General features: G+C 48.4%; 1 protein-coding gene and 1 long non-coding RNA gene across 13 annotated transcripts in view; one reads left to right on the top strand and one right to left on the bottom strand.

Moving 5' to 3' along the window:
- Window positions 1-2,725, top strand: part of IKZF1 (IKAROS family zinc finger 1) — a 101,428-nt gene extending 98,703 nt beyond the window's left edge. For 11 of the 12 annotated variants that reach the window (XM_053609471.1, XM_053609472.1, XM_053609469.1 and 8 more), the window contains one exon: window positions 1,820-2,667. In XM_053609471.1, coding sequence (XP_053465446.1) covers window positions 1,820-2,526 — 707 coding nt within the window. In that variant the 3' untranslated portion in view covers window positions 2,527-2,667. Of the gene's footprint in view, window positions 1-1,819 lie in introns of all 12 variants that reach the window. The other variant, XM_053609467.1, reaches the window with a different exon arrangement.
- Window positions 2,726-2,781: 56 nt separating this feature from the next.
- On the bottom strand, window positions 2,782-9,797 carry LOC128598743 (uncharacterized). Its single transcript, XR_008383696.1, has 3 exons — window positions 8,499-9,797; window positions 8,084-8,384; window positions 2,782-7,378 (listed from the first exon to the last, which is right to left on the bottom strand). It is a non-coding gene; the product is annotated as an uncharacterized LOC128598743 (long non-coding RNA).
- Window positions 9,798-15,328: the final 5,531 nt, after the last annotated feature.

Below are 15,328 nucleotides of genomic sequence, written 5' to 3'. Positions count from 1 at the left end.
CTATTGGGCTTCTATCGAGTTTTCTAGATCCTGAAAGAAAGCCAAGGACAAGCTTGTGGGGTGTTCAGGTGAGACAAAGTGCAGCCTTCATTCAAATTCTTTTCCTTTGCTCTCTCTCCCTTGTTTGAAACGAGATTTGGTTAAGCGGCCTACACTAGCAGCAGAGCACACAGATAGGGAGTGCCTCCCACTCCCACAGGAAATGCTCTGGGGCTTTGGGCCATCTTCCCTCCAGCACAGACAGTGGAAGATTTGGCTTCTGGCTGAGGGACAGCCTCACTGTGTAGTCCTCCACTGTCCTCTAGTTCCTGCTAGAGAGGTTTCTGCTGCTCTTTGATCAGGTATCAAAAATATATCTATTTGAATTGTTTCTCTAGAGACGTGAGGATAGTGGAGAAAATGATGAGGATGTTGTTCATCAGTACCTGAGGTTTCTGGAGGCAAGAATAGCAGTCAAGCTTTGCCGTACATCTCGTGCCAGAATTTTCTGTTTCTTTCCTTGGTCTTGAAGAGTGTGTGTGTATATTTCATTAGGATATATTCCTTCACTTATCTGATGGCTCTTGATGAATTTTGTAGGTTTTTATTTTTCTCATTTTGGGGCCAAGAGAAATTTCATGGGCAGTTTCCATATGCCATGCAAATCTGGAATATATGTTCATTTTTTTTCCCTATAGTTCATGTGTTGATAGCAAGTTTTGAAAACAATAGATTTCAGTGGTTGCTTGGGGAGCCACTAAACCATGACTTTAGGAAGAGACAGGATGACGAGGGGAAGCATCGTTTTGGGTGGGACTATAGACACTTCTATACACAACAAAACTGGCCACAAAGTCCAGTCCACTCCTCTGCTTGCTGAGGTTTGATAGAAGGACAGATTTGGGTACAAATCAGAATGGGTTTATTCATGCCTGCGATTACTATAACAAGACATTCAGCACCTGGACACAAAAAAAAACAGAAAAAGCCTGCCTGGTATCATTAATGCATCCTGACAAGAGCCCATCTACTCCTACAAACTATTGACATCAGATCTTACGTTTCTTGAGGCCAGCGCCCAATCCCTGTTGGGTGGTCCTTAGCCGTCGTTTCTTGCACACCATTCATTATTGATACTTTTTAAAAATAAGTAGCTTTCTTGTTTTGCTTCCTGCTTTTCTGTGCTACCAACTTTAAAGAATTTTTTTTAAGTCTGAGTATCCTTTCTACTCTCATCTTAGAGGCCATTTACCTTTGTGTTATTTATAAGAAATATATAATTTTATTATAAATACACAGTCATCCCATATTTCAATTGAATTTTATTCTAGACTATTGAAATTATGAATTTCATATTAAATCACATAATACTATTTTAAATACCCATAAGGCATATTATTATGAATGATAAATACTGTGTATTTTAGATATATAAATGTGTGATAAATTACCCACTTGTTGTAACAGCGTTTAATTGAAAATACATCATTCAAAATGTTAAATGAACTTATAATAGTATAGTTAAATTAAATGATATAATTAAATTAAAGATAATAATTTTGAATTATAGCATTTTGAATTGAGCATTGGTTTCTGGCCGTTTAAATGTGTGTTGTTTAGATCGGCACCAGCATTCTAGTTCCCCTATTCTTTTAAGTATTTATCGGGTCAAATTCCCTAAAGTGTCCCCAGCAGGTATGTCCCTGGCGGGGTGCCCATGGGACAGACTTGTGACCGCTCCCTCCTGGACGGTGCCTGGCCCTCCCTAGGTGCAGATCAGCTGTTGCTGTGCAGTGCTGGACGGTGGCCAGCCTCACTCACTGTCACCTACTTCCCACAGGTGACAAGTGCATGTCGGACATGCCCTACGATAGCAGCGCCAGCTACGAGAAGGACAACGAGATGATGAAGTCTCACGTGATGGACCAAGCCATCAACAATGCCATCAGCTACCTGGGGGCTGAGTCCCTGCGCCCGCTGGTGCAGACGCCCCCGGGCGGCTCCGAGGTGGTCCCGGTCATCAGTCCCCTGTACCAGCTGCACAAGCCCCCAGCCGAGGGCACCCCGCGGCCCAACCACGGGGCGCAGGACAGCGCCGTGGAGAACCTGCTGCTGCTCTCCAAGGCCAAGTCGGTGGCCTCGGAGCGGGAGGCGTCCCCGAGCAACAGCTGCCAAGACTCCACGGACACCGAGAGCAACACGGAGGAGCAGCGCGGAGGCCTCATCTACCTGACCAACCACATCACCGCGCACGCGCGCAACGGGCTGGGGCTCAAGGACGAGCACCGCGCCTACGAGCTGCTGCGCGCGGCCGAGAGCTCGCAGGACGCGCTGCGCGTGGTGAGCGTCAGCGGCGAGCAGATGAAGGTGTACAAGTGCGAACACTGCCGCGTGCTCTTCCTCGACCACGTCATGTACACCATCCACATGGGCTGCCACGGCTTCCGGGATCCTTTCGAGTGCAACATGTGCGGCTACCACAGCCAGGACCGCTACGAGTTCTCGTCGCACATAACGCGCGGGGAGCACCGCTTCCACATGAGCTAAGGGGCCCGGGGCGCGCCTCGCCCTCGGCGGCAGCGCCCCCTGCTGCACCGGAGGATGCTCTGTTCCGATTCATTATTGTTTTTTTTTTTTCCCCCTTTGTTTTCCGTTTCCTAACTTGGTTGGTTTCGGGTTTCATTTGCTTTTGGAAACATGGGGGTTTTTATTGCAGTAGGGTGACACCAGAGCACCCAGAACTGCTCTTAGAGCTAGCGACAACCCCTGTCCTGTTACTTCCTAGAATCTCCTTTTCCAAATAATTAGTCTAAGAAGTGTTCGGAGAATTATATAAAACAGGCCAAAAGCTTGGGAAGGAGTTTGCACACCAGGTGCCTTCCCCAAAGCCCCAGAAGCAGCCAGTGTGTCCTGAAGTGTGTCCCGAAGTGTGTCCCTGCAGGTGAGTGAACAGGACAGGTGTGTGGCTGCCTGAGTGGTCTGGACGCAGCAAGACCAGCCAGCTGTGTGGGCCACACGCTTCTAGAGCAGAAAGCCTGCACTTTTGAAAAAAAAAAAAAAATACTATTTCAAGTCATATTCTGCACAGGAAAATAAATTGGGGAAATAGTGTCTGTTGGGCAAAGAGTGGGGTGTCAGGGCCTGAATCCCGCTTTGAGGAGAATGCTGGGCCTTCTAGGCTTGTGGCCAGTGGAGGATGAATCCAGTCTTCCTGGGGGTGTCTCTGGGGAGCCCTGTTACCTGCTTTTTCATTCCTATGCTTTTGATAGCCAAAAAAGTCTACTACATTTTAAACACCAGTCCTGAAATTCGGACCTTAATTCATTTTGAACCACTCAGACAGTAAAATTCCTCAGAAACCAAAGCTTCATTCCAAACTGTACACTCGTTTCTCGTGAACGGCAGCTGGTTCTCTCTTCCTTCCCTGCCTGGTTCTCCCTAAGCCCTAAATCCTAGCCCTCATTTTAATTATGTATGTTTGTAACTACAGGCTTGGATTTCTTAGCATTAGTGAATTTCTTTCCCTACACTGAATGTGTATTATTCTTGTTTTAAAACCCATAAAATGACTTAGAATGATGGTTAATTTTTAGATGAATGATATATGTGAAGCCCATATCTCCACCCCTAACACACAGAACTCACCTGTTTGAAACTAAACTTTCAAATATGCTGACACTCTTTACCATGCAAAGCCATGTGTGTGTCCACACACAACAGGATGAGTGGTTCTGTGGCCTTTATTGCTGAAGGTTATTGGAATTTGCAGAGAAACTGACCAATCCAGATAATAGAGGGTAGTGCCAGCAGGTCTCCTGGGACAGAGCAGGGAGGTGCTGGAGGTGAGAACTCTGCCTCTCCATGCTAAGACATGAATGTACTGAGGCCCAAGCAGGGATTCTAGCCCCACGCAGGAAGAGTGTTCCTCCAGCTTAATCCTATCATTAATGTCTTTACTCTCAACCAAAGAAGAATATACAATTTCCAATATTTATGATACTTGTCTTTGTGAAAACTGTCCCAAGGTAAACATGAAGAAACAGAAGGCAAATTGTAAATAAGCATCTATTTCGTCCTGTGATCTAAACCAGGGGTTCTGAGTCTCAACACTGTTGATATGCTGAGCGGGGTCATTTGTCATGGGCAGTCTCTTCTGTACACCCTGTACACAGGGATTCCTAGCAACATCCCTGGCTGCTTCCCAACATACAACAGTAGCAGCCCCAGGTGGTGTGGCCACATGTCCCCTGGGGGAGGGAGATCACTCCTGGTTGAGAACCACTGATCTGAATGAATTATAAACCAATCAAAGGGCCTGGAAGCCTTCCAAAAATAAAAGCACTTGAATTTTCCCAGTCAGCAATATCAATCCTGACCTGTTCTCCTCTGGAATCATCATAAATTCTATAAATGAATTATTTCTTCAGCCTTCAAAAATATTTTTCTTGTGGACATTTGAATTTTGTAGAAGGGATGGAATTTATAAAAATACCATTCTTGAGTCATAGATGTCTTTGCAGAATTCTGTGGCATTTTGAAACTGGAATAAACAAAGTTGTAGAAATTTAAACTCTGCCACATCAATGTGCAGAGTGAAGTGAGGAGAGAGTTAGTGGGGGGCACAGGCCATGGATAGCTTTCATTCAATATGCAATTATAGAGAAAGATCGCTTTATCCGAATTAATATCTTCAACGGGAGCATCTCCGTAGGTCTCCAGTTTGCTAGCAAATTTCACCTACCCTGTTCTTTTCCCTCCATCCCATAGAATCAGTTGGTTGAAGGGAGTTACTCATTTAAGTGTCATTCGAAGAAAGTCTAAACCAGAACTGTAAATAGGGGCTCCAGGAATTCTTTTCTAAAACGCTTTGCCCTTTCCTTTCGCCCCCTTTTATAGCCAATATAAATGTCTATTTACATACCTTTGGTTGTGGTTTTATATTGTAACACCATTTTTCTTTGAGACTATTGTATTTAAAGTAAGGTTTCATATTATGTCAACAAGTAATTAAGTTATGTTTGAAAGGTGGCCATATTATGTACCAAAAGTTGCTGACGTTTTCTCCTACCTGGTAAAAATAGGATTTTGCATGACTTCACACTTTCTGTTCTGTGGTTTGTTCTGTTGTGTGAAGAGTGAGTGTGTGTCCTGGGAACCGCTGTGTACTGCCATGTGCCTAGATTCCACGCATCCTCATTGTGTTTAAAATAAATACCAGAGACAGGAAGCTCATCAGTAGCAGGGTGACCTGTTGATTATAGCTAGAAATCACTATTTCATTCCTCTCCCTCCCTGTCACCCCAGATTCCCAGGAGGTGGAAAGCCTCACCTCTGCTCCTTGCCCCACATTTCTTCTGTCATCTGTACCTAGATGGTGTGATGGTCCTAATTCCAGAGTCACTAAAAATCATTGCATTACCACCAAAGGGCATGTCCCTGCACCAATTGCTTCAGTTACCAGCATGTTCCATTTCAAATTTAAAATCAACCACATAATAAAATCTTAGAATCTTCCTTGAGAAAGAGAGCTACCTGAGACGTGGGTTTATTTTACAGGTCCCCCGCTCCCCACAGTGTTGTGCTTTTTTTTCTTGTTCTGTTCTGTTTTGATGGCATTGTGACTCTCGTAGCATCCTCTTCTTGCCAAAACAAAAGCCGGAAGAACTGGATTTAATATAAAGTCACGACGCAAGTGTGTTTCTCTCTTCTTCAGTTCCAGCAATAATGAATGGTCAACTCTATTTAAAATCCAGATCTCTCTCTTTTATTTCATTTTTTTTTTTATTTTAAAAGGAACCAAAATTAGACTTATTTAAGATGTTCAGGCATCAGGAAAAAAAGAAGCACATATACGTTTGGTGCAATGGCACTCACTGTGAACACATGTAACCAGATTTTAATATGCAATATTGTTTCCAATACTTTCTAATATACTTTTTTATAATGTTGTGTGTGGTGACTGTTAAAGTTGGATTTGTTTGTACCCAGTGCAGCGTTAGGTGTTCAACTGCCCGTCTGGCAAGTGAATGCACAAGATTGTAAATGAGAAATCGCAATTGTCTTTCCGGTCTGCCTCGATGATGATGTTAAATTACTGATGTTCAGCTGTGAACACTGGATGGAAAAGAGTACCACTGGATGTATGGAAAAGAGTGTCCTTTTGTACACATTTTGAAATGTTTCTTCTGTAGTCATAGAACAAATAAATGCAACAAATACTCTGTCTGCCCTATCCCATCCAGTCCACATCACATGCAGCTCAATCCCAGGAAGAGGAGATGGGCCGTGGGGCAGTTGCACTGTGAGTTGGAAATACAAATAAATCATTAGATGTTGTGTTGTTGCCAGCCTGGCAATTCAGCTCAACGGACTGACACCTCCTGTCTATAACTGTGCTGGGCTTGGGAATTCTAAATGCAGTCGTGAGGGCACGTGTAAGTAGAGAAGGGCTTTTCCAGCCTCCACAGCACACCCCAGAAGTCCTGTGAGGGGCCCCCGCCCCGCATGGTGGGAGGACAGTGACTGCAGCTTCAGGGTAGTCACTTTGCAAAGCTGTGCTCTGGGCCAGGGGTGCCGGTGCTGGGAGACTCATCCTGGCTCTGCTGCAGAGCTGAGCTCTTGCAAACCCTCCATGTGGGGAAAATCCTTTGTCCCTTCCGATGAATACTCAGACATCATTTGGGTTAAGATCTAATAAATAAGGGGAGGTGGCTAACGTTCTGTGGCACAATATTGGATCCAAACAAGGTGAAATTCCAGTGAGACAGAGTACGTAGGGTTTCACGTCAGTGTCAGTGCCCAAAGAGGACTTTCAAAAATAGCTTTTTCCAAGGTAGCATTTTTTGAAGAACTTTTTAGCCTTTTTAGATCACCTCACTGAAGGAGAATGTTGTTCATATATGTGTGTGTATGTGTGTGTATACATATATATACACACCTATATACGGTGATATACCCATTTCAAAATGTGTTCCACCATTTTATAGCTACACCTTAGGTATTTCTCAGTAATCACAGGGCAAAAGAATAAAGAATATTTACACTTATTTTAAAATAATGTGGGCCCACACGCAGAGGAAAAAGTAATTCAGTAGGATGGGAGATTGGAAAAGAGGAATAGGAACTTGTCTGGGTATGTCTGCAGAGCTATAGTATGACACAGCTTCACCGACCAGTGCCTGGGGCAGCTAATAAACATGCATGGTTACCAGTCGCTGGCCAGCAGGTCCTGGAGACCAGTGGCACAGTGAAATTAGAGTTTCCAAAACTGTTCTAAGACCCATGGTAGGATGTTTTAAGTGGTCGTTCGATGCTGTGAGCCTTGGGTGTTCATCTACCCCCTTCTGGTCTGCTAAAGAGGCACTGGAAACAGCCTCTTCTCAGCATTTTGCTTCTGTTCCTGAGACAATTTAACAAAAAAATTGTTAAGAGAACAAATAAATAAAAGTCCAGCTGTATTTTAAATGTTAGTGTGGAATTTGGGAATTAGGAGCTGAAGATCAGGGTTAGGAGCCCATTTCCGATAGATTTATCATTTTCTATCAAAGTAAGACCTCTTGGAGGTTTTGTGACTCCTTGAGAAAGCCTCCCATTCTCATGGAAAGGACACAAATTGTCAAGACACAAAGTCCCTTTGGCTGTTTCCAAAGTCATGTCTTTTTTTTGTCTTTTTTTTAATGGTCTCTCAACTCCAACACGGGGCGAGGCACAAAAGAGACACTCCAGGAATCAAGCCATTGGTCAAAGACTTAGAGGACGTTCTCAGGCAACTGAATCCAGAATTCCCCATTCCCACTAAGCCCAGAGCATCATTCTGAAAACTTCTGGCCTGTTCTCTGCACCAGAACCTGGAGCAACAACCCGCAGGTCCAAGGTGATTTGTTGCTGCTGCCTGTGTAGCCGCTGTGTTCTCTGCCTGTTCCCAAATCCTGCACCTCTAACTTCCTCTAAGGAGGCAGAAAGGGATTCCCTTTGGATCCTAGAATACGGGCACTGCACTCAGCATCCCAGGCTCCCACTGGCTTCTTCCACTATTAACCGAGCCTGAGCAAACCAAATGCCCCGTTGTGGGCTGCCACGAGACAACTCCTGACTCCAGCCTTACCTGGATGCCAATGCCTGGGCCCATCTCCCATGACTTTCTCAAATGCAGCTCAGAATCACATGAGTGGTTGTTAAAAACGCAGGTTCTAGAGTCCCTTCCAGAACATTCTGGAGCTGGAGTTCTTGAGGCAGCCCAGCCACCAGGGGTGCAGTCTGTGCTCCACGGCGCGCTCAGCTGACTCTCAGTCCCACTCCACCTGCAGAAGTTGCAGCGTGGCTGCTCTTCCTGAGCCCAACCCCACTTTTGAGTGGGGAGAAATAATTAATAGTCTTTTTTCCTCTCTCCTGAGTTTGAAACAACCCTGATAAAGACAAAAGAATCACAAAGCGGGAAATGAAAATACTAGTGTTGGTTACTCATAAAACCTAGTGGACACAGCTTGAATTTGTGGGTACCGGGGGTTTCTGACACTCACCCTGCGTTGGACAGACCCACCTGCCTGGCCACAGGCAGCACCTAAGCTCAGGCACTCCCAGAAAAGGCTGAGCCCCTTCCCTGCAAGAAGAGAGAGAGGGGACCAGCATCCACACCCTACAGGCAGTAGACCCCAGCGGAGCAAAAGGACATGTGCTCAGCAACTGCATCCAGACTAAATGTCAGGTCATTCTTCACCTCCCAGGGGGCCAGCAAGGGGTTTTACTGAAGTCCAGCTACGGACAAGACAGAAGAAAAGAAAAGAGAGACAAGAAAAAAGGAAGCTGTCCTGGCTTCCCCACCTGGATCTCAGCGGGTCTCCCCCAGTGGAGAACTCAGCCTAACCTCCACAGTTTGCTATGATGGGAGGGCGGTGTGCCAGCTGTCATTGGCTTCCACAGTGACTCTTCAGCTAAAAACGTCTATGGTCATTCTTCAACACCAGCCTCCTAGTGGCCTCCCTGTCTCCTGGGTCTCCTTAGTACAACTCAGCCCTCATGAGGTCTCAAGAGCGATTTTGTTGAAGCAGGCACCTGAGCAAGTTACTGCTCCTTCCCTGCAGACAAAGCTCCAGTGATTTCCTGCTTATTTCAAAACAAAGTGCAATTTGCTCAGCCAGGAGCACATGGTGACCTTTGCCTTAAAAGGTGTCCCTGTGGACATGTCCCCAAGCACATGTCCTGGTGGTTAAGAGCAGGATTTTGGAGCCCTTGAGCGTGGGTTTGGATTTATTCTCTGCGGGCTGAAGCTGTGTGCTGCTGGGTATGCAGCCTGCCTCTGAACCTCAGTCACCTCCTCACAAAAACCCTGGAGGGTCATGACAAGCATTGAATCCTCAGAATCTGTCAAGCCCTGAGAAGAAGACAGCTCAGTCCTACAGGGCTGGTGGACTGGCTTTTCCTGCCCTTCCCAGCGTTTCCAGGGTCTTTTCATTCCCCTTATCTTACTTCATCTCCGTAACAATCCAGCAGGGCAGAGACCATCCCAGCAGGGCAGGTGTGGCTGGAGAGCTGCAACCCCCCACAGCCATTGCAGATGCCCAGTATCCTGCGTTAGCTGCAGTCTTCACCCCTGCCCTGGGAAGACTTTCACACCCCATCTTAAGGTGAGGGAGCAGCCCTGCTGGGTTCCCAGGGAGCCCAAGAACCCCAGAGAGAAAAGTGCCGGGCAGAGGCAGAATGGCCCCAAGTCCCTCAGGCTCATTCTTCCCTCAGGCCCATTCTTTTCCTAGCTCCCCTCCCTGAATGACAGTTTGACAACCCTGTCCTTTTTGAATTCCAGGGAGGGGAGGAATATCACCCCCCCATGAAAACCTGCTTTAGGAGCAGCCTTCCTGGTCTGCCTCCTCAGCCAGACTCACCCACAGATCGCACAGCGAGAGTTTCCCAGGTCCCTCCAGCCCTGTAGGGTACATGAGAAGGCTGAGCCCCCAGAGGGCATCAGGAGTGACTCTGAGCTAGAAATGGAAGGGGGGGGCAGGAAAAGAAATGTCTAGAAGAGGCTGTGGAACCCTTTAGAATGCCCCAAACAAGTTAAGCGAGGCACAAGGGGACCCAGGACAGCCCTGCAAAATATCAAGAAGGCTGAAGACACATGGTCAGACCAGCACGATGGCTACCCCACCAGAAATTCAAGGCCCAGGACGAGAGCGCAGGCACCCGCCCCCATGAGGGAGTGCCCTCCGTGTCCCTGCCAGACACACTCACTTTCTGACCCCAGTCCCTTCTCTCTGTCCCCACTGCATCTTATCCGGGGCTCCTAGTGTCAATGGCGAAGAATTAACATCATTCACTGGTTTGTTGAATAATTCGAGCTGTAAAAAGTCAAAAATAAAAGAAATCTTTTTTTGCCTTGACAAAAGAGACACTCGTGATATCACACAATGGAAGGCCCCACTGGGTGCCAGGCTGTGCGCTAGGACCAAGGTTCCAGGCCATCAAGGTGCTCAATGGTGTCACCGCCTGTCTGTGTTGTGTGTTTCCTGTCTACCTCTAAGACAGGCACCACTGTCACCTCCAGTCCTGCAGACAGGCAGTCAAACGCCCGGAAAAGCTGAGCAGTAGCCCGCCAGGAGTCACAGAGCTCAGAAGTGCCAGGACCTGGGTTTGCCCTGGATGTCTGGGAACAGCACCTGCTGTCCAGAGAGCAGCAGGACAATGACCCAGCACCAAGGCAGTCAGGAAACAGGTGCGGTGAAAAGTGCCTTACAGGAGAAAGTGCTGGAACAACCGAGTGGAAGGGACATCACTTCTCGCTGGAGGAGTAAAGAAAGCTTTTTGGAGGCAGTCTGGTGTAAGCTGAGCTTTCTAGAATGATTCAGTTATTGGCACCAAAATTAGGGGAGTAGGAAGGCAGGCATTTGCCACAGGAAAATCTGCTGTGTGCTAGGACCACAGACAGCCCAGTTTGGCTGAAAAAAGAGGATTCCAGGAGATAATTCGGGAGGTGTAGACAGAGGACAAAGCAAATCTACTGTGCTTTGAAGAAAGTCGAGGCACTGACCCCAGGCCTAGAGCCTATATGAGCTGTTAGTGAGAAAAGGGAAATGGGCGTGAGATTGGAGGCAGAGGGCTCGGTTTTGTTTAAGCAACAGAGGGACAGCCAGGTCCCTACAGGGATGGTGGGGGGTGAGGCCTGCGAACCTGAGTATGGGAGCCTGAGAGGCCTGGATGTCACCACAGGAGAGAAGGGGAGGGGCGTGGACAGTGCTGGAGAGTGTGGAGGTCGGGAGGGGCAGGAGGAGCCCGCAGAGGAAATGAGATCGATGGTTCCAGATGGGAGGAAAGCAGCTGAGGACAGCGTCCCGGGGTTCTATAGTCAGAAAGAGAGATCCAGAAACAGGCCCAATAAAACAGGTCAAAGGAGCAAGGAGGCGGAGAGGAGGCTGCCAGCTGGGAGTCCAGGGTGTGCGTGGTGCCCTTTGGCAGGTAGAGGAGCAGACCGCTCAGCTCCACAGCCCCGGACCTCCGTGGGACCCTCATCCTTTCGAAATGCCAAGTTCTTGGCTGCATTTCCCTAAGGAGAAAAGTAGGAGTGTCCCTGTGAAGCTCCCTCATTTTCTCCACTTCCTCATATGATGGGACAGGAGCAAGGTGGACCTTCCTGGGGTTATCTCCTGTGGCCACTCGCTCCACTTGTTCAGGGAGCCAGGCTGACCACAGCAGGACACATCACCTTCCGGAGCTGGGTTCTGAACCATAGCCAGGCCCTATCCTGTTCCCTGGCAGCTGGCCCTGGTGACTCGGTGAGTCAGCCCATGGGAAGCAGATGTGCCCACCATGGGTCCCCAGGCATAACTGGAACCGGTTGCTGGTGGAGGAAATTTGCATAACAAGGATAATTTGGTACCAAAACTGTCCCCTGAAGTGAGCTGCATGGATCTTGGTGCAGTTAACTAATTTCACTTCTTCTTTCCCATGTTTTGTCAAACCAACTAGATGTGACATTGAGTGTGTGAATGGTCCCAAGGTTTCTGTTTCTCTCCCTCATGAGTCAGCCCTGACCTTTCTCTCTGCTCCGCTGCACCCCTGCACTCACATGCATATGGAGTCTGGCCACCATGTGTGCCCAGAGCCTTCCAGGAGGGCCCTTCTCCTGTCGCCAGCCACCCAAAGCCTCTCTGTGTGAGTGCAACCAGGCGGGATCCCAAGCTCGCAGAAGGTGTGGGCGGCTGCTGGCTCTGTGCTGGCACCTTCTCCTGCCACAGCACCTGTGCCAGCTTCCTCGTTGCCATTGTCCCTCTAATTTCCTGTGGGCAAAGGGTGGGTGTGCCCCAGAGTAAGGAGGCTGTGTGGTTTCAGGGCCCGCTCCCTTCTGGGCATGGCCCTCTTCCCCACCCACAGTGGGCACTTCCCTTGTCAAAACCCTGCGTGGATCCCCTTGGCCCACACCCACTTCCCACCTCTTTAAGCATCACAATTCCTTTTTGAAATTTGTCTGATGCCACCCCATGGGAAAACAGTTGTGTATTTGTTTATCTCCACTGATAACAACATTTAAACAAATAGGCAGGTCAGTTTAAGGAGGCCTGCCATGATCACTGCCCCTGGGAGGTAGGGAGAACTCGTCCGCAGGGTCAAATCCACATTCTCCACACTGGCATCCAGCTCCAACAACATCTGACCCCAAATAACTCCTCCAGCCTCCTTCCAAACTCCAAATCACATGTGATTCCCAAACATGCTCACACCGTAGAGCCTTCTTGGCTACTGAACCCTTTTATGACAATTGACCTAATTTTGGGAGTTTTCTTAAGACCTAATTTTGGGAGTTTTTCTGAGATCTTGGAGCCCTTAATTGAGAGGTGTATGAAGAGTCTGCATCCTCCTGGGATGTGACTCCAGGGAGGGCAGAGGCTAATCTCACACATCCTGAGGCTCCAATGACAAAAGTGAGTGAGGCGGAGCTTCTGCCCCAGCTCCTGGGCTCTATAAGATCTTACCTTGTCCCAGACAATGATCTGGGACTGAGACCCATAGATTTTCCTCCTGAAGCCCCTTCCCATCTTCCCATGTGCTTCAGGGCCGGTGCCCCACTCCTGGAGAAAGGGGCAGGATGCAATGTGTCACTGGCCAGGGGCTCCCTGGGGGCTCTCCTCAGCATGGCACACAGACCCTTGTCTGGGGGCTGCTCCAGGGGACAGGCAGAGTGGTCCTGGGGGAGGCTGCTGAAATGGAGAGAAGGGCTGGGGAGCGGGCACGGGGCACTCAGCTGTGCAGCAGCTAGTGTGGGGAGAGGGGGTTTCCCTCAAGGAGGCCTCTGGGGACACGTCCTGTTAAAACACATTCTTACACTTACCAACCTGAGTTTGAGTGACGCTCAGTCAAGCACTGCCCTATGTGTAGGGTTCCCCCCCACCCGGCCAGGTCAACCAGGCCTGTGTGCGCCATTCTAGGACCCAGGCCTGGCCAAGGAGCCATAGAAGAGACAGATGGCCACCACACGGGCACAGGTGTCCAGAGCCAGGCCTTGAGCTACCTAACAGCATAGCCAGGACCAAACGCACCTCAGCTGGACCTTGAAACACAGAAGGAGAAGTGGGAGGAAATAGAAACAAAATACTCAGTTAAGCCACGGGAGGCAGAAAGAGTGGAAAACAAAGAGAAAAAAAAAAAAAACACAAAGAAACAGGGCAAAAGAATAGAAAACAAATGTAGTGGATATTAATCCCACAGAAGCAATAATCACTTTAAAAGTCAGTGCTCTAGGGCAGCGCACCTGTGGCTCAAAGGTGTAGGGCACCCGCCCCATGCCGGAGGTGGCGGGTTCAAAACCAGCCCTGGCCAAAAACTGTAAAACGAAAAAAAGTCAGTGCTCTAAATATACCAGTTGAAAGAGAGACTATCAGTGGAAAGTGGAGAAAGCAATGCCATGCTCACACTAGCAAAAGAAAGGAGTGGCTGTGTTAGTTTCAGACAAAGCAGACTTCACAGCAAGAAAAGTGGTGGGGGTAAAAAGTGGCATTGCGTACTGACACAGGTGTCAGCTCTCCAAGGTGACATAGCAATCCTTAACACACATGCTCCTAAAAACAGGGCATCAAACTATCTGAGGACAAAAATGATAGAACTACACATGGGAATGGAGGGCCCCACTCCTACAGTGGGGGACGACAACATCCTTTACTGAAAACAGCAATCAATAAAGATGGAGCTGAACTGAAAGACAGGACTTACTTGTGTAGAGAAAGGTGCTGAGAAATTTTTAGGCAGAGGGGATGACATGTACGTGGTCTAGAGGCTTGGCCATGGAATATTGCAAGGGGAGGCCAGGACATGAGCTGGACACAGTGTCCCGGGAGGGCTGAAAGACTTGCTGGCCCTATAGGTGCAGAGAGAGGCGAGGGGATGAGGTGTCCACTGCTCAGCTGAAGAAGGGCCGTCTGGGCATCGAAGCTAAGCAGTGATTAGGGAAAGAAGCAGAGATGGCTGCAGTACTGACCTGGAGCTGCGAGCTGTTATGGACGTGTGGGCCCTCTGAGGAAGGGTGGAGAGGGGTGTGATCACCCATTTCAGGTAGTGAAACTAAGGCCAGGGAAGCAGAGAGCCTTTTTTCAAGGTCACAGGGAGTCACCCTCAAGCCACATTTCCTAAAACCCACTATTCACGATATATATATATACAAAAAAGAGAGAGAGAGAGAATGGGGTCAAACAGATTGGGGGAAGCCAGACAGTGTTGGCCCATTTGGGAGCTCTCCAGTGTACCTTAGTATTTGAAAGCCTTGAGAAGAATGGAACATAGCTTATCAAACCCAACTTTCCACAAATGCAGTTAACTTAGAACAGTCCCTACCACACTTTTTAAAGTCATCATCAATACACATGTCACCACAGAAGGGAAACAGTCCAGAACAGACTCCTGGAGGAAATACCACCAGTTGTGGAGGGACCGTAGTCAATCTGTCCCCACCCTTCCCTGGCCTGGCTGTGGTCCTGCACCACTGGCCTCGGGGTACAACGTCACCAACACTGCCATTTCCTCCTTCAGGGCCAGGTCTGAATCATGGATAAAGACACAGGCTCAGCTTACACGATCATTTGGCCAACTTTACCTATCCTGAGGTGAGGTAGGGTGACCCTGGAGCCTGAGGGTCACAGTCTTCTGACTTCTGGAATTTAGCCTTTTCTGTACTAGTCATCCGGCAGAGGGGGGTGTCTGCTGCCCTCAGCGGTGGGGCCGGAGATGTCAGAGCTGACAACTCAGGGCATCGGGGAGGGGCCTCAGGCTCATTCCCCTTCTAGTGGGGGAGAAAGTCAGGGCTCTCCTTCCTCAGCTTGACATGGGGCCTGGGTGATTCAGAATAGGTCTGAGTCCTAAATATTTAAGTTGG

The sequence above is a fragment of the Nycticebus coucang genome, chromosome 11 (assembly GCF_027406575.1).
Source record: "Nycticebus coucang isolate mNycCou1 chromosome 11, mNycCou1.pri, whole genome shotgun sequence".
In the NCBI taxonomy this organism is placed as follows: domain Eukaryota; kingdom Metazoa; phylum Chordata; class Mammalia; order Primates; family Lorisidae; genus Nycticebus; species Nycticebus coucang.
Note: the sequence above shows the minus strand (reverse complement) of the source record. Positions and strands in the feature narration are given on the sequence as shown.